This window comes from Erinaceus europaeus, chromosome 7, assembly GCF_950295315.1.
Source record: "Erinaceus europaeus chromosome 7, mEriEur2.1, whole genome shotgun sequence".
Classification (NCBI taxonomy): Eukaryota; Metazoa; Chordata; class Mammalia; order Eulipotyphla; family Erinaceidae; genus Erinaceus; species Erinaceus europaeus.
Genome location: NC_080168.1, coordinates 27605050 through 27623569, shown reverse-complemented (window position 1 = coordinate 27623569; position 18520 = coordinate 27605050). Strand labels below are relative to the sequence as shown.

Sequence of the window (18520 nt, the reverse complement as noted above, 5' to 3'; positions counted from 1 at the left end):
ACATTATTTGGTCTTTGTCTTTAACCCATACTTTGGTCTATCCATGCTGAAAGGGATTTAACCTCATTTGAAAAGAAAAAAAAGTGGATCCAAACTTGCTGGCTCTTGTGATTTTGAGACCAGGGAAAAGAAAATTCACTGACGTAGTGGGTTTAAAGTTACTTTTTTTTTTTCTTTAAGTGTGTGCACAAAATATTGTGGATTAAGTGCACATTTGACTAATTTCTTGCAGGTGTTCTAGGGAAGAATGAAATGTGGTTAGATTGGTTATGAATGAAATGTGGTTAGAATGAAATGTGGCACTTGAAATGATAATTAGGATTCTTGGGGAGGAGTGGGGTGTGTTTGAATCACACACTGAGGTCTGGAATTTGCTGTGGGAATCCATCTCGAAGTTCTTAATGGAAGCAATGGTTGTGTAATTTGCTATGCAAATCTCCTCTGTGTTCCCTGGAGCATACTAATGGGCATTGGGGGTAGGGGAACAGCACTGCGGCAGCTGCCAAGATAGTAGTCACTGACCTTAGTTAAGCTGGGGACAAGGTAAGATTTTTAGTGTCTGTTGGACAGAGTGCTGGCTTGGACCAGCTGTAGTAGTCAGGAAGTGAGGACAAGGGGTATTATAGGAAGAGAATACTCCCTAATCTCTCTCTTTTCATGAACCCACCCAATTTCCATCAAACCTTTTTTAAACGTAAGTGGGTGGTAGGTTTTTCCCACTCTTCCTGACTCTCCAGCAGCTGTGAGTTCTAAGACATGAGGATCACTGGACCACCACTTTGGTTATGACAGCAAATGTCTTTCAACTGTGTGGGAGAGTCGGCTGAGAACTGGGGAGGGGCTGTGAGCTGCTGTGACCTCCAGGACAGCTCAGGACTAATTATAATGTGGTGGTAACTTACAAAAAAAAAAATAATAAATCATTTCTACATTTAAACAGTGTGGATATCTTAAATATCATTTGGAATTTTGAGAATAAATGAAATATGAACATACATTACTAACATGGTTATTATTGGGGCTCTGTGCTTTTATTTTCTTGATAGAGACAGAGAGACAGTGATTGGGAAAGAAAGATGAGAGAGAGAGAAAGAGAGAGAGAATGAGAACCTACAGTATTGTACCACTTGTGAAGCTTCCCCCCTGCAGGTAGGGACTGGGCGCTTAACTGGGTTTTCATACGTGATACTCAATGTGCTGTGCCAGGTGCACTCCCATGTACCACAACTCAAGCCTTCTTTCACTCTTTCTCTGCCTTTATTTTTAAAAAGTCATATCAAGAGGGTTGGGCGGTAGCACATCAGGTTAAGTGCACACAGTGTAAAGTGCAGGGACTGGCTCAGGGATGCGGTTCCATCCCCGCTCTCCACTTGGCGGGGTGGTGGGGTGGGGAGGTGGGGGGTTGTGTCTCTTCACCAGCAGTGAAGCAGGTCTGCAGGTGTTTATCTTTCTCTCCCCCTCTGTCTTCCCCTCCTCTCTCCATTTCTCTCTGTCCTATCCAGCAGCAGCAACAACAACAATTGGAAAAAAGATGGCCACCAGGAGCAGTGAATTCCTAGTGCTGGTACGGAGCACCAGCGATAACCCTGGAGGCAAAAAAAAAAAAAAAAAAAAAAAAGGCAAATCAAAGCAGAAACCCTTTTAGGTGGGCTTTCCCAAGCCATACTTCCTGCTCTAGAGTTCTGCCATCTCCTTCCATACTGTGTGCTCACCCTCATTTTTTCACTCTCTTCAGTTAATCTTGGTCCTGAGGATATCAGAATGTGCTACCCTACAGCCTGCCTCCTTAGCATATGGATTATTTTGAGCTAAGGTCATTAAGAACAGACGAATACAGTAGACTTAAAGGGGGGGTTGGTCAGATGGTAGTGCAGGGGGTTGAGTGCACATGGCGCAAAGCACAAGGACCAAGATAAGGATCCCCGTTTGAGCCCCTGGCTCCTTACCTGCAGGGGTGTCTCTTCGCAATAATAAAGCAGGTCTGCAGGTGTCTTTCTTCCCTCTCTGTCTTCCCCTCCTCAATTTCTCTCTGTCCCATCCAACAACAATAGCAATAACAATAACAACAAGGGGAATAAAAATTTAAAAATGGCCTCCAGGAGCAATGGATTCATAACACAGACACCGAGCCCCAGCAATAACCCTGGAGGCAAAAAGCAAATAAACAAACAAAAAACTCGTAAAAAAGTGTGTATTTTTTTTTCTTTTTACATAAAGGAAGCTTACATTTATAAAGAAAATGTCTATTGATACTAAGAACAGAATGCTTCTCTTTATTGTATGTATTTTTATGAGAGACAGAGATAGATAGACAGACAGACAGACAGACAGACCAACAGACCAGAGCACAACTCAGCTCTGGCATATTTGGTGCTGGGGATCAAGCCTGGGACATCAGGCATGCAAGTTTTATGTTCTTCCACTGCGGTATCTTCCCAACATTTAATTTTGTTTTTGCTGAGACTAGGGAGATGGTTCAACAGCAGAATGAACACCTCAGAACTTGCATGTGTAAGGCTCTGGGTTTAATTATGTAGTCCTTGAGAACAACAAAGAACACAGATGATGGACTGACAGTTTATGGACTCCCCCTCTCTTATAAAAAATGGATCAGGGAGCTGGCTTAACATGAAGCACATGTGTGAGACCCTGAGTTCACGCTCCAGGACCATTCTGGGTCACTACTAGGCTGTTACTTTTACTTCATGATCCTATGAAGTTAACTTCTGTAGCTAGAGATAGAATAACCATGCTTCCCAAAATTCTGTGCACCAAGCAACAAAAAAAGGGAAATGTGATCCAAAGAAGAATGTAAGACAAATTACTGGACAAGAGAGGAGCCTGGGGTCTTCCCTGGGGTGTGGGGCCATAAACACCTGGAGAAGAACCAGGAGCAGGAGAAGATGTCACCATGGACACCTTTTCCTGACTATTTTTTACTGTCTCTAATTTAAGATAATGAAGCCTCATTTTCAATCAATCAATCAGTCATGCAGTCAATATGCTGGTCAGTCTTATAGTAATTAACAGTGATTTCTATATTTGTGGAGATAGAGGTTGTTTTTTAAAATTAATTTGGGGACATCTGGCACCCCCTTTATCAGTATCATAAGAAAATAAACATCAAATTTAAATAAGATTTCTTAAATTGAACTAACATTATAAGTCTTGCACCCACCTGCAAATTCATTTTAGGATTTCTAACCTAGGGCTTGTTCTCTGGTTATTTCTTTCAACAGATTGTAACATCTTACTGGTGTCCTCTTTTAACTAATAAGCTAGATAAACTTTGGGGGTGTGTTTTCATTTTATATTTGTCTGAAAATCATGATTTTGAAGAGAGAAGGGCAGTGTCAAATGATGAAGGTTTTGCTTAAGATGTGAAGAAACTTAGGCCTTATCTTCTAGACATGATTGTTCAATAAAGAATTTTAGTGATGAAGGTGGTATTTGTATTTTGGTAAACTCACTGGCTGAATTGTGGATGAAGAGTTGGAGAGAAGAGACCTGAATTGGAGATAGCAACTAAGAAGTGATTATGACAGATCAGATCTATACTCACATAATAGCAGTGTATAGAGAGGAGAGGAGTTGCCTCTAGATCTGTATTCAGGTAGATCCAACACCGTGAAGATAGTCACTAAAGTCATGGGCACCTTGGAATATACCTAAAATAGACCTACCAGCTTTTTCTTCATTTTACTTTATTTTATTTATTTTATTTTATTTTATTTTATTTTATTTTATTTTATTTTATTTTATTTTATTTTATTACCAGAGCACTGCTCAGCTCTGGTTTATGGTGGTATGGGGGATTGAACCTGGGACTTAGGGCATGACAGTCTCATTGCATAACCATTATGCTTTCTACCCCCTGCTGACCTACCAGCTTTTTCCAAAATGGAGACTCCAAAACTCATCTGCTATATACTTCCCTTAGGTTCTTGATTATTAAACAATATATTCTGCTTTATATCTTAATGTTTTTTCAGCCACCAAGTTGCAGATGCTACCATGATGCCAACCTGACTTCCCAGGACAGACGACCTCAGCAATGTATCCTGGACCCCCACCTCTCCAGAGCCCTGCCCCACTAGTGAAAGAGAGAGACAGGCTAGGGGTATGGACTGACCTGCCAATGTCCATGTTCAGTGGAGAAGCAATTACAGAAGCCAGACCTCCCACTTTCTGCTCCCCATAATGATCCTGGGTCCACGCTCCCAGAGGGATAAAAAAATAGAAAAGCAAGGGAGTCAGGCTGTAGCACGATGGGTTAAGCGCAGGTGGCTCAAAGTGCAAGAACCAGCTGAAGGATCCCAGTTCAAGCCCTGGCTTCCCACCTTCAGGGGAGTCACTTCACCAGGTCTGCAGGTGTCTATCATTCTCTCCCCCTCTCTGTCTTCCCCTCCTCTCTCCATTTCTCTCTGTCCTATCCAACAATGATGATAACAATAATAACTACAACAATAAAACAACAAGGGCAACAAAAAGGGAATAAATAAATAAAATTTAAAAAAAAGAAAGAAAGAATAGAAAAGCTTCCAATGGAGGGGATGGGATGCAGAACCCAGGTGGTGGGAATTGTGTGGAATTGTACCCCATCTTATACATCAGACTTGTTGATCATTATTAAATCAATAAAAATAAATAAATAAAATGATTCAATCATAAATGTGGTTTAAATCACAAGGACAAATTTAAAAATGTGAAGCATATGAGATGTACCTGTTGTAGGTCTGTTAGCAGGTTTCTTAAAGTCCTTCGAGTCATGCGGGTCCCAGAATCATAACCTCCCCTGTTATTTTCTGTATAGAGCTGAAAGAGAGCTAGACATACGGGGGGGGGGGGGCGTGAGGAGCATATATATTTTTTAACTGAATACTTACACCCAATCTTCAAAGAGTATGTTTTGTAATTATTTTCTATTTTTATTTATTTATTTTTATTGCCACAAGGGTTATTGTTGGTGCTTGGTGCCTGCATAGCAAATCTACTATTCCCAGTGGTCATTATTTTTTTCCTCCTCTCTCTCTTTTCTTGGATAGGACAGAGATAAATTGAAAGTAGAGGAGGAAAGAGAGAATGAAAGAGAGAGAGAAAGAGAGAGATGCACTTGCATATCTGCCTCACCATTCCTCAAGTTTCCTCCCTTTGGTGGGGAGCAGGAGCTGGAACCTGGGTCATTATGCATGGTAATGTATGCACTTAACTGGGTGTTACCACTAGGTTCCCTGGCTTTGATTTCTTAACAGCTTACTTGTAGATGTGAAGAGAAAGATAATCTAGGGACATACAACCCTGAACACTCTTGATCTTGTTTAAAGAGAAAGGATAGGATTTTTTTGTCCTCTTGATTATTTGCCTGCAAGTTTGAAAGAGACAGTCTGACAACTAGTGAAAACTCATTCACATTTCACCCCCCTGGCTAATTCAGCACATTGACAATGTCAGTGAAGTGTAATGTGAAGACAGTCCCAATTTTCACAGAAATAAAACTACTGGTATCCAAAGATCAAGGACAACAAAGTAATGTGTACTTAGAAAGCACAGACTGACCAAACTATGAAAAGTTCTTGTAAACGTGTAAGCTATACTAAACACATGCTGAAGAACAGAAGCCATGCAGATGCAGGAGTGAATGAAGAAGACAGTACGTGGGAGATCTGGAGACCACTGCACGGAGGACACTCAACACTTCAGGTGTTACCTCTGTACTTTGTCAGAGGGCTGTCCCCGGAGAGGGCAATCAGGGCAGCAACAGCAGATACAAGCTTGAGGAAACCCGTTCCTGTGCTGCGTGGCAACAAAGTACAAGTGCAAGAATGGGAAAGGCAGGGTTATTCTTGATTTGTGAAAAAAAAAAAGTACTGAGGAATATTTCTGAAATGTTGTCACAGAGTTCTAGTGTTTCACAATTGTTTTCTTACACCTAGGATTTGAAAGAACTAAGAATCCGCGGTAGCGCAGCAGGTGGCACAAAGCGCAGGGACCCATGGAAGGATCCCGGTTCGAGCCCCCGGCTCCCCACCTGCAAGGGAGTCGCTTCACATGCGGTGAAGCAGGTCTGCAGGTGTCTATCTTTCTCTCCCTCTCTCTGTCTTCCCTTCCTCTCTCCATTCCTCTCTGTCCTATCTGACAATGACGACATCAACAACAAGGATAACTACAGCAATGATAAAAAAAAAGACAACAAAAGGAAAAATAAATAAAATATTTTTAAAAACCTAAGAATTGAATTACTATAATTTACTGTTCATTCATTTTAGTGTTAGAAAGACTGACTCATCTGGTGACTCCTCTGTGTGAAGCATTGCACCAGGCATCAGGTCTGCAGAATCACCTGGTCTTTGTGGGACAGAAAACTCAAAATAGAAGAGACAAGAACCAACAGTAGGCAAAAAGAGTAAATATCCATATTTTTAAAAATCCACTGTTCACAGTTACTAATGCAAAGCCTAGTCATCCTTAACCAACTGGATGTGCAGTTTCCAAGCCGGCAAAAATGACTTATCAAAGGCAGGATGACTAGAGGCAAGAACTGATGTTAGCAAAAGCCGGTCAAAAGCTTAATGTTCTAGGAAGCTGAAGTCATGAGAAAAATAACCTGAAACTGTGTTTACATGCAATTTGTGAATTTAGGGAATTCACCGGATGGCTAAACTGTGCTTACCTCTGTGAGGCAGGCTATAAGGTAGTATTTCTTCTTTACTATCCCATGCACTTTCCAATTGGTTTCTATATACTACGACTTTTTAAAAGTTCACTCTAAAGGCTGAGGCTCAAAGGTTGAGTCCACATAAGGTAAACACAAATAAAATGATGCAGAGGAATAGTAAACACACACACACATATACCATTGAAACAGAATAACAAAATTCTTGAACAACAAAAACCTTGCTATAAATTGATTTTAAGTGCAAGGGACTGAATGATCACACCCCTCTTAAAACAAATATATTGAAGTCTTAATCATCAACATATGAGAATTTGGATGTGGAGATTTGGTCATGAGGGTGGATCCATCATGAATTGGATTAGTGCCTAATAATACGACACTCCATCACTTGTTTTTTTAAATTTTATTAGTGATTTAATTGATGTACAAAAATTACAAGATAACAGGGGTATAATTCTGCATTCCCAACACCAGAGTTCCATTCATATCTCCATTTCCTCCATTGGAAGCTACAGCAGTTTTCCTAAGGTTGCAGATATGGGTTAACAATTATTTCTACAACTATCATCTATATTTGTATAGATTTGCATGTACTTCTCTATTTTCCTCCTGAATAAGGAATGGACTTGTGGAGAAGCCTTCTGATATATCAGACTTTAAGCACTCACTAAGTGACACCAAAAGGTCACTGGCTACTGATTGGTAGTTAACTACAGCTGCCCTCCAGGTCATAGTGTGTGTGACCACCACACCCTTACCTGTCATACATAGCTGTGAGAAGGCTCAGAGTGAGTTCCGAAGATTTGGGGTCTACCTGTCCCGATTTTTTCATGCTGACTCTCTGAAACAGCTTCTGGAGAGCCTGGAAGAGCTGTTGCACAGAGAGGGAGTCATCTCTTAGTTCCCAGAGACTCTGATGGAGCAGGACTTGCTGAATCAGGGAACTGTCAATCAAGTCCACTGTAGGGAGCAAATGAACAATCAAGTCACTTCTTGATTTCTCTGTCTCTATCCAAAATAAATTCAATAAGTAAATAAAAATATTTTAAGGGAAAAAATGGAAGTGTTATAATATAACTAGTCTGTTCTCTTGCACGTTGTTTTACAGAATGAAGTGTAAATAAAAAGACACAAGAAACTTGAAAAATATTCTTTCAAGGGAGCTGGGCGGTGGCGCAGCGGGTTAAGCACACATGGTGAAAAATGCACAGACTGGCGCAAAGATCCCGGTTCTAGCCCCAGGCTCCCCACCTGCAGGGGGGTTCGCTTCACAGGTGGTGAAGAGCAGGTCTGCAGGTGTCTATCTTTCTCTCCCATCTCTGTCTTCCCCTTCCCTCTTGATTCTCTCTGTCCTATCCAACAACAATAACAGCAACAACAACAATAATAACAATGATGATGATAAACAAGGGCAACAAAAGGTAAAAAATTTTTTAAAAAATAAAAAGAAAAGCATTCTTTCAACAAAGTTAGAATACTGTGGTGAGAAACTGAGGAGAACATTCTTATATTCCTTATTATTGTATGTTTTACAAATTTACCTCGGGTTCAAATACAGTTTTATTTCTCTATGGTTAAAATGCAGAATAAAAGTGATCTTTATAAAAATAATAAGTTACTGAATTATCCAGTTCCTGCTTCCACCACCCTACCTCAGATATATATATGGAGAGAGAGAGAGAGGTGGGGGAAAGATCTTGGTTTCTTCAGTGTTATGTTTCAGTAAGTCACTTAGGAAAACCAAACTTGTTTACACAAACAATGACTTATTTCATTTGTGTATGTATATTTTTAACCTCCTAAAACCCTTACAAGTCAATTAATTTAAAGAATAATGAAATAGAAGGCACCCTATGATCTCTTACAGACAAAGTTAATAAGCACCAATTTGAATCTTCTGGAGCTGGATTATCAGTAGCCCCCAAAGCTGCTGGCATTTAAAAGGCTTCAGTCTGTGAAACAACAAAGCTCTGTGCTTTTCTCAACTTCATAAATCAACTTCACAGATAAAAAAATCTATCAAGCATAATAAACATCTTTTATTTGTTCTCTGACACAGCTTTTCAGAGGAGAGGGGAGTGAGAAGTAAACTTGGGGATGTGATTTTAACGAAAACCTGACTGCTGGTGGTGGCAGGTGCAAGCTCTTATTATCATTATTCGGTCACAGAACCTAGCACCTAGCACCTCAGCCCGGCATGCTGTACACAGGACCTTCATGTGTTCTTCTGAGAGACCTGCACTACAGCAAGCAGATGATGCTGGAGCCCATTAATCTCACTTGCAAGATTTATGCAGCCTGATGCTCTGGAGCCTGCATCTCTAGCTATGTTTTAGCTCAGAGCTTGAGAGACTTTTGTTTAAAAAAATTTGTTTGGGGGCTGTTAGGTGGCCAGCTTGGTAGAGGACACATACTGCCATGTACAAGTACCCAGGTTCAAGGCCCTGGTCCCCAACTACAGAGAGAGAGAGAGAGAGAGAGAGAGAGGGAGAAAGAGAGAGAGAGTGGTGGAGTGGAGGTGGGGATGGGGAGGCGATCAGAGAAGGGAGCTTCAGCAGCAGCGAAGCAATATTACCAGTGTTTCACTTTCTCTCTTACAGTCCCTCTCCCTTCTCAATTCTTACAGTCCCTCTCCCTTCTCAATTTTTCTCTGTCCTTTCAAGTAAAAAAAAGGAAGGAAGGAAGAAAAAGGCTTCCAGAGTAGTAGATTCATTGTAGGCACTGAACCTCAGGGATAACCTTGGTGGAAAAAAGACAAAAAGAAAAGAAAAGAAAAAAAACTAGACCGTCCAAAAAAGATGTCAGAGGACCTAGTGGGAGTTGTATTGTTTTATGGAAAACTGGGAAATGTTATGCATGTACAAACTCTTGTATTTACTGTCGAATTAATTCCCCAATAAAGAAATTTTTTTTAAAAAGGGAATCATATACCTCAAAGTAAAAGTGCTTCATAGCCCTTCATGATTAGACTTAGACCTAATAAGCCTGGTATTCTAGTAGAATGGCCTGAAGAAGGCACCATAAATTCTCTAACCAATTAGACTTAAACCTAACAAGCTCAGTAACCGGCAAGCCCCATAACTTAATACTGGTTTGAGTACAAGAAATGGTACTCAGTGCTTGAACAACTGGAAGAAAGTCTAAGCTTGTCAGATGAAGAAAGGACTACAAAAGCTGGGTAAAGGAAAGAGAAAAAAAAAAAAAAGAAGAAACTCAACCAGAAAAAGTTTGGCTATCTATTCTTGGTAGAACATTTTTGTATCTGGTTTTTGTGTATTGTTACCTTGCAGGTGAGTATTGTTTATGGCCACTGGTTTTGTTGTTTGGCACAACACAAACATGAGGAAAGATACAGGCTCACATCACAATAGTGGCCCCACCCAGACCTAAACCATGGGGTTGTGTGTGTGGTTATTGGGTGCTAGTGTTTCAAGTCAGAAAAACTCTCCAGGAAAATGGCACAACTGAGAGAAATTTTCTGAGTATATCTTGCCTTGAGATAATAAAAGATAGTTATTTGTCTCCGTCATTGATTTTTGAAAAAAAAAAATCTCTAGAGGCAAGAATCCCATCTTCCCAGGAAACAGAAATGCGGTGCGGAGAATGGAGAAACAGAGTTCTGGATGTGGAGTGGCCTTTTGCATTATCTGATTTGCCTGTACTTCAGTTTCCCACCTTACTTGTCTTTCCCTGTTCTGCCTCACACCCATGCACACTGTGTGAAGCACAGTTTGAAAAATGCTAACATAAACAAGTTATTAGAAGAAAAATATTTAAAATGGATCCCTATTTTAAAAATTATTTTATTTACTTTAATGAGGAAGAGAGAGAGAGAGAGGCTCAGAGCACTGCTTCTCTTTTTTTTTCTTTCTTTTTTCTTTCTTTTTTTTTTGCCTCCAGGGTTATTGCTGGGGCTCAGTGCCTGCACCATGAATCCACGGCTCCTGGAGGCCATTTCCCCCCTTTTGTTGCCCTTGTTGTTGTAGCCTAGTTGTGGTTATTGTTGTTGATGATGATGATGTTCGTTGTTAGATAGGACAGAGAGACATGGAGAGAGGAGGTGAATACAGAGAGGGGGAGAGAAAGGTAGACACCTGAGACCTCCTTCACCGCCTGTGAAGCGACTCCCTGCAGATGGGGAACCAGGGGCTCCAACCGGGATAATTACGCTGGTCCTTGAGCTTTGTCATGTGCGCTTAACCCGCTGCGCTACCACCCGACCCCCAGCGCTGCTCATTTTCGGTTTATGGTGGTGCCATGGACTGAACCTGAGACCTAGAGCTTAAGGTATGGATTTTTTTTTTTTTTTTTTTTTTTGGTTTATGGTTCTTCTAGCGTTTGCCCTTCTTCCGCAGCCAGTCAACAGCGTCAGGTTGAGCCTGATGTAAAGTTTCGAGACCTCCTTTGAATCTGGAGAGGTGGCAGTCATTGACTATGTGGGTCATAGTCTGACTGTAGCTGCAGGGGCAGTTCGGGTCGTCTCTGGCTCCCCAGCGATGGAACATAGCAGCACATCGGCCATGGCCTGTTTGATAGCGATTGAGGAGGGCCCAATCATAACGTGCTAGGTCAAAGCCAGGTTGACGCTTGCAGGGGTCTGTGATGAGGTGACCGTTCTTTACCTCAGCTGACTGCCAACTCTGTTTCCAAGAGTCTGGAACAGAGAAGTTCAGTGCAGGCGCAGGAGACCAGATTGGATGACGAGACGTCAAGCGCTGAACAGGGTGGGCGAAGATAACGCGTTTGGCGAAGGACAGCCCCTCAACATTAGGTTGGAGGACTCGAAGAGCAGGACCAACAGCTTGAAAGCTGTCAGGAGCTGCTTGTTGCTGGCTTTGAAAGTGACTGGGATCCATGTGGATTCAGTCGGCTAGGAAGGATCATCAGTTTCCCCAATGAATGGGTACTCACGGGGTGCACCACGGGAAGGTCTATGGTTTATGGTGGTGTGCAGTATTGAAACTGGTACTTCAGAGCCTCGGGCAAGAGACTCTTTGGAAATCTTTTGCATAACCATTATGCTATCTCCTCAGACTCAGACTAGAAAAAAATATTTAAAAGCTTCAATCCTCAGGCGAACTGTTTTATATATAATACAACTTATTTCATAATTATTTCATATGAAATAACTTGAAAATGAAATCAAGAAATTTTGAGACATCACTAATTTTGGATATGCTGGATACCTGTTGCTTTTCAAAGCTAGAACACAATTTACTTCATCGTGGAAGTTTCTACAGAACTAACATTTCTAGTGTGTTAGTCTCCTTTGTCTAGATAGTACTACCAGAAGAGAAAACCATAGCATTCAGTGAGATGTCAATTTAACATGAAACAGCAGTTCTCTGAGATTCTGCAGGACAATCAAAACATTTATTACTCAAGGATTATTCATTTGGACTCACTATTTAGATATAAGAGGTATAACTGATAGTGCAAATCTTATGTGGTAGAAAGAATGTTTGTATCTTTACACTTAAACACGTAAGTAGTTTCTAAAATAATTTTTGTGATTTCATTTTATCTCTGTTTAGTATGTTGAAAGTAAAACCAATTTTTCCCATAGAATTTAAGTAGGAAGTAAATGAATGCCATTCAGTAGATGAGTGGGTAAAGATCTGAGATAGACATACACTCTCTGTCTTTGCTTCTCTCTCTCTCTTTCTCTCTCTCTCTCTCTCTCTCACACACACTGAAATAATATTTAGCCATAAAAAGATGAGAGTTATGGGAGTCGGGCGGTAGTGCAGCGGGTTAAGCGCAGGTGGTGCAAATCACAAGGATGGGAGTAAGGATCCCAGTTCGAGCCCCTGGCTCCCTACCTGCAGGGGAGTCGCTTCACAGGTGGTGAAGCAGGTCTGCAGATGTCTATCTTTCTCTCCCCCTCTCTGTCTTCCCCTCCTCTCTCCCTTGCATTTCTCTCTGTCCTATCCAACAAGGATATCTGACATCAATAACAACAACATTAATAACTATAACAATAAAACAACAAGGGCAACAAAAGGGAATAAATGAATAAATATTTTTAAAAATAAAAATAAATAAATAAAAGATGAGAGTCTGTCATTCTCAGTAAAATAGATGGAACTTAAGAGAATTAGATGAGTCAAAAAAAGAACAAGAAAGTTAAGTATTGGATGATTTTACCTATGTACACAATATAAGGAAATAAATGGTGAATAAACAAAACAAAATAGAAATAAACCGGTATAATTTATTAAAAAGCAAAATAAAGTAAAAAATAATTATAGAAAAAATCTAAGGTCTATTATGAGTGTATTTATGCTAAGTTTTCTTCAACTTAAGAAAAAAAAAGGAAAAAGAAAAACAAGTAAGGAACAGTACTTGGAAACAGTTGTAGGTTGCTGGGTTTTGTACTTATGGCAGGGATATGTCACTTCTTTGGGTCACAGTTCCACAAATAAATGGTATTTTGACACTTTTATTGTCATAATGGTACAGAGTACCAATAAACCACTTAGTCATCATAAGTCATATGTGAGGCATCTGTCTTTTCTCTCGTCAAGACAGTGATGGAGGAAGATCTTTAGCTCTCCTCCTCCCAGGGACACATACAATGAAAATTAAAATCCTCATCCATAAATCTTCTATTGTCAGTCCACAAAGCTACATGGAAATAGAAATCACAGGATGCCCTTCTTCCTATGTCTTGTTTTTAAAGGGGTAAACACAATGATTCAGCCTTCTAGAGTTCAATAGTCTCTCACACAAAGTCGATTTTGTTTTCTCTATAAAGTTTATATCAACAATAGGGTCAGATTATTTTACATTTCATGAGAGCTGTACTTACATTGACACAGAGTTTGGACTGATCGTAATTTGAAGGCGGTTCTATAGCTGGTGTTCTCAATATTGTTAAGAGCATCTGTGAAGAAAATGTGACATCTTATGAAGAAATGGCCATCTCACTTGATAAGTCCTACATCCTAGATAGAAATCCTAGAGTTTATATAGCCATAATGTATTTTATAGAAGAAATCAAGGTTTATAAATATCTTTCCTACATGGGGGTCTAGAATATCCCAGGGCTGTAGTTGACCCCAGAGAGTACTTTTTGAATCCACCAAACTAAGGAATCCCCCAGGGCCAGCAAAGCAATTCACTTGGACAGTGAGCTGCTTTGCGATGTACATTGTTGTATGCTTTACATTGGTTTGCTCTAGCTCTCCCCCTGCCAGGAAAATTGGTTTAGTCCTGCTAGTTTCGCAGGCCCCGCTTGTCCCCGCCCAAAAGAACCCTGACAGAGTTCAAGACTTCTTGGCGCTGCCATGTGAGAAGGGTGCAGGAGAGTTCTGTTTGGTATTAGTTTGGGTTAGTTTATGAATCGTTGTTCGTGAATAAAGAAATACAGCTTCCCGGCCCAGCTGCGTGTCTCTGGTTGTCTCTGTTACCCGCCCGTGAAGCCAGCCCGGATAAAACAACATATGGCGCCTACAATGTGGGACCAGACCTGCGCATCTCTCAGATAAGTGAAGACAATTTGGCTACCTATGCACTATGGCCTTCTCTTCTGCTTGTGAAGAGATCTCCGAAGGCCTCTGCCCTTTCTTCACGAGACTGTTTCACTGTTTCTGGAACATTTATCTCTGGGCCACTCTGTGGTTTCTGTCCAATGCCAGCCCGCAGGAGCCCAACGCCAGCCCACAGGAGCCGGCTTTCCGCCGCGTGGCATGGGGCTTTGGGCGTGGGCTCCCTCCACGCTGCTCAGCCGCTGGGAGCAGGGCAGCAGACATGGCAGGGCCATGGGGCAGGGCCACGGCAGCCTATTATGGCCGCCACCCCGGGGCACCTCGGCCCGCGCCTTCTGCACGGCTGGCCCACCCGCCCTCGTGCTATGAAGTCTGGACAGATCCCGGTCCCCCCGGAGACCTCGGGCTCCCTACCAAAACTGGGCCCCCTGGCCGAGATCTCCAGCTGGGGTCTGAAGGCAGACGAGCTAGAATACGCAGAGATTCATGCAGAGATCGCAACCTGCAATTCCTAGAAGTGGAGCTGCCCAAGAGGCCACTGCTGGACAACACACTCCCAGAATGGCTAAGACAGTATAGATCTAAATTCGTGTTTAAAATTACATGTCTTCGTAACAAAAGTTTCTCTCCTTGTGTATTGAAGACCATGTGTATGTGTGTGTTTAAAGTTTGGTAACATTAACTTTAAGGTTAAAAGTGTAACTTTAAGGCTAAATTCTTACCAGGCAAAGTTATAACTAAGTTGGTCTAAACAAGACCTGCGCACACCTAGGGTGTGTCTCCATCTTGAATGGGTGTAACAAAGGGTTAAAAAGATGTTGTTGATATGTAAAAGTCTCAAATTCCTTCTCAATTAGAAACGTTAGATTGCACTATGGTTATGCTAATAACAAGTTTTATTTCATAGTAAGTAAATTGCAGCTGTCAAGTTCTCTACAAAAAAGAAGTTGGTCTAAACAAAACCTGCGCACACCTAGGGTGTGTCTCCATCTTAAATGGGTGTAACAAAAGGTTAAATAGACTTGTTGTTATGTAAAACTCTCGATTACCTTCCCTATTAGAAATGGTAGATTACACAATGGCTATGCTAAAGATACTCATGCCTGAGGTTTTCTTTCCTTGATTCTCATGTTTACCTTTTCACATTCTATTCTTTAAACTTTAACCAACCTTAAAATCATTCTAAAAAAGACTTCTAATTGTAATAGTTATCAATTGTGATAAACTTCTAACCTGCTACAAGTTTGTTTCATAGTAAGTAAATTGCAGCTATCAAGTTCTCTACAGAAAAGCAGAATTCCGGCAGCGGACCATCCTCATACAACGTTCCACCCACTGGCATTCTTCCGTGGACATCTGCTTTTGACTGGCACTCCTATTGGACTCACTGGTCTCAAACAGCTACCTTTGGGATTCTAGGCCGTTCCCCGCCCCCATGCTAAAAAAATGCCCGTCAAGGCAAGTACACCCCCTAGAGAGAGGAAATGTTTTTTTTAAGCTGATAAAGTTTTGCCCACAGAGGAAAAAATGGCCCCCTCAGGCCTTCCCTTGGCAGCACACTGGTTCTTGTTACTCGCTTACATGTTTCTCCATGTTTGTGCCAGTTTCTTTTTTGAAAATGCCTGTATGATATAGGTTTCTGTTCACCCCACACCCCTGATACTGTAGTCATTTAGTTAAAAAGAAAAGGGGGATTTGTTGTATGCTTTACATTGGTTTGCTCTAGCTCTCCCCCTGCCAGGAAAATTGGTTTAGTCCTGCTAGTTTCGCGGGCCCGCTTGTCCCCGCCCAAAAGAACCCTGACAGAGTTCAAGACTTCTTGGCACCACCATGTGAGAAGGATGCAGGAGAGTTCTGTTTGGTATTAGTTTGGGTTAGTTTATGAATTGTTGTTCGTGAATAAAGAAATACAGCTTCCCGGCCCAGCCGCGTGTCTCTGGTCATCTCTGTTACCCGTCCGAGAAGCCAGTTCGGATAAAACAACAGTACATGACCCAGGTTCACTCTTGGTCCCTACTGCATTGAAAGAAGCTTCAGGGTTATAGTCTCTTTATCTTTATGCCTATATATATATATATATATATATATATATATATATATATATATATATATAATCAGAACCAACCTGTGGAAACAGAATAAAAAACCCATTGGTTACTTTATCTTGACTGATCGCTATGGCTTGGATTTCCCAAAACTATGTTGAATAGTAACGGTGATAATGTCCCAGACCAAAGAGGAAAAGCTTTCAGTTTCAGGATGAGAATATTATATGTTTGCTAGATGCTACTTTTCAGGAGCTAGGTATGTCAGCAGCATGTAGTAAGAATTAATAAATGTTGATAGATAAATGGATAGCTTTTGAGTCTTGCGCATACACACATATTAAAAGAACTGAGTGTACTATTGAACAATATAGTAAAGTGGCAGTCTAAAAAAATCAATAAACCAAAATCAATGACATTCCTCTATGCGAACACTAAATTAGAAGACATTCAGAAACAATCTTCTGAACTATAGCAGCTAAAACAATCTAATAATGGAATGAAGTTAATAAAGGACATAAAAGATTTGTACACTGAAAATTGTGTGTCAATATCAAGAACATAGAAAGGAATACAAAGAAATGAAAAGATACGCTCTACTCAGGGATAGAAAGAATCAACATTACCATCAAAATGACCATCGTACCCAGAGTCATATACAGATTTAACACCATCTCCATCAAGGTACAAGCATTATTATTTTTTTAAGGAATAGAACAAAAACTTACACTAATTCATCTGGAACCAGAAAATACCTAGGATTGCCAAAGAAATCTTGAAAAAAAAAAAAAAAGAATAAGATAGGAGGTATCATACTTCCTGACTTCAAACTACACTACAGAGCTACTATAATCAAGACTGCCTGGTATGGAAACAAAATAGACACACAGATCAGTGGAGTAGAACTGAGAGCCCAGAAACAAACCCTCACACCAGTGGACAACTAAATTTTGACTAGAGGAACAAAAAATAGTAAATGGAAAAAGGAGTCTCTTAAATAAGAGACTCTCTGGTGTTGGAAAAACTGGGTTAAAATTTGCAAATGAAAATGAGTGAAATTGAATCACCACATATCACTATGCACAAAAGTAAATTCTAAGTGGATCAAAGACATGAACGTTACATCAGAAACTATCAAATATATAGAAGAAAACATCAGCAGAGGGGGCCGGATGGTGGCACACTGAGTTAAACACACATATCACCATGCACAAGGATTTGGGTTCTAGCCCCTACTCCCCACTCACTACTTGTAGGTAAGAAACTTTATGAGTGATGAAAAAAGTCTGCAGGTGTGTATCCTTCTCTCTTCCTCTTTATCTCCCCTTCTCTCTCAATTTCTCTCTGTCCTGTCAAATAAAACTAAAGTAGAAAGAAAAATGAAAAACTGAAGCTGTAGATTCATAGTGCTGTCACTCAGCCCCATCAGTAACCCTGGTGGCAATAAACACACACACACACACCACTTTATGATCTCTGCTTCAGAAATGCCTTCCAAAGATTTCAGGTCTAACAACAAAGAAAACAAAAATAAATCAGTGGGACTACATCCAACTGAAAAGCTTCTGCACAGCAAAAACTACAATCACCCAAACAGAGAGATACCTTAAAGAATTGAGAACTTTTTAAAAAATTAATATTCCCTTTTGTTGTCCTTATTGTTTTATTGTTGTAGTTATTATTGTTGTTGTTGTTGTTGGATAGGACAGAGAGAAATGGAGAGAAGAGGGGAGACAGAGAGGAGGAGAGAAAGATACCTGCAGACCTGCTTCACTGCTTGTGAAGTGACCCCCCTGCAGGTGGGGAGCTGGGGGGCTGGAACTGGGATCCTTACGCTGGTCCTTATGCTTTGTACCACCTGCGTTTAACCCACTGTGCTAGTGCCAGACTACGATGTTTGAGATCTTTATACAACATACTTCAGATAAAGGACTAATAACCAAATTACAGAAAGAATTCAGTAAACATAGCAACAACAAAACAAAAAGAAAAAGAAAAACTAACAAGTAACTCACTAGAAAATGGGACAAGGACATGGACAGACATTTCACACATGATTGTGTATAAAGAAAAAAAAAAACCCCAAAATGTCTAGTAGAAAACTCCTGGAAATTATTGAGCAATATAGGAAGAGGTCCAGAGTGCTAGTAGGCACATGAGAAAGTGCTCAAAGTCACTAATTATGAGAGAAATGCAAATAAAGACAACAGTAAGATACAACTACACCCAAGTGAGAATGCCATACGCCAGAAAGGACAGAAACAACCAATGTTAGAGATGAGGGGAAAAAGAGACACTTTTGTTCTGAT

General features: G+C 40.7%; 1 protein-coding gene across 1 annotated transcript in view; it reads right to left on the bottom strand.

Annotated features, from left to right (window-relative positions):
• Nucleotides 1-18520, bottom strand: part of DYTN (dystrotelin) — an 88142-nt gene that overhangs the window by 58026 nt on the left and 11596 nt on the right. Inside the window, exons 4-7 of the mRNA XM_060193403.1 lie at nt 13488-13562; nt 7435-7636; nt 5708-5793; nt 4726-4826 (exon numbers count right to left, since the gene is read on the bottom strand). Coding sequence (XP_060049386.1) covers nt 4726-4826; nt 5708-5793; nt 7435-7636; nt 13488-13562 — 464 coding nt within the window. The remainder of the gene's footprint in view (nt 1-4725; nt 4827-5707; nt 5794-7434; nt 7637-13487; nt 13563-18520) is intronic.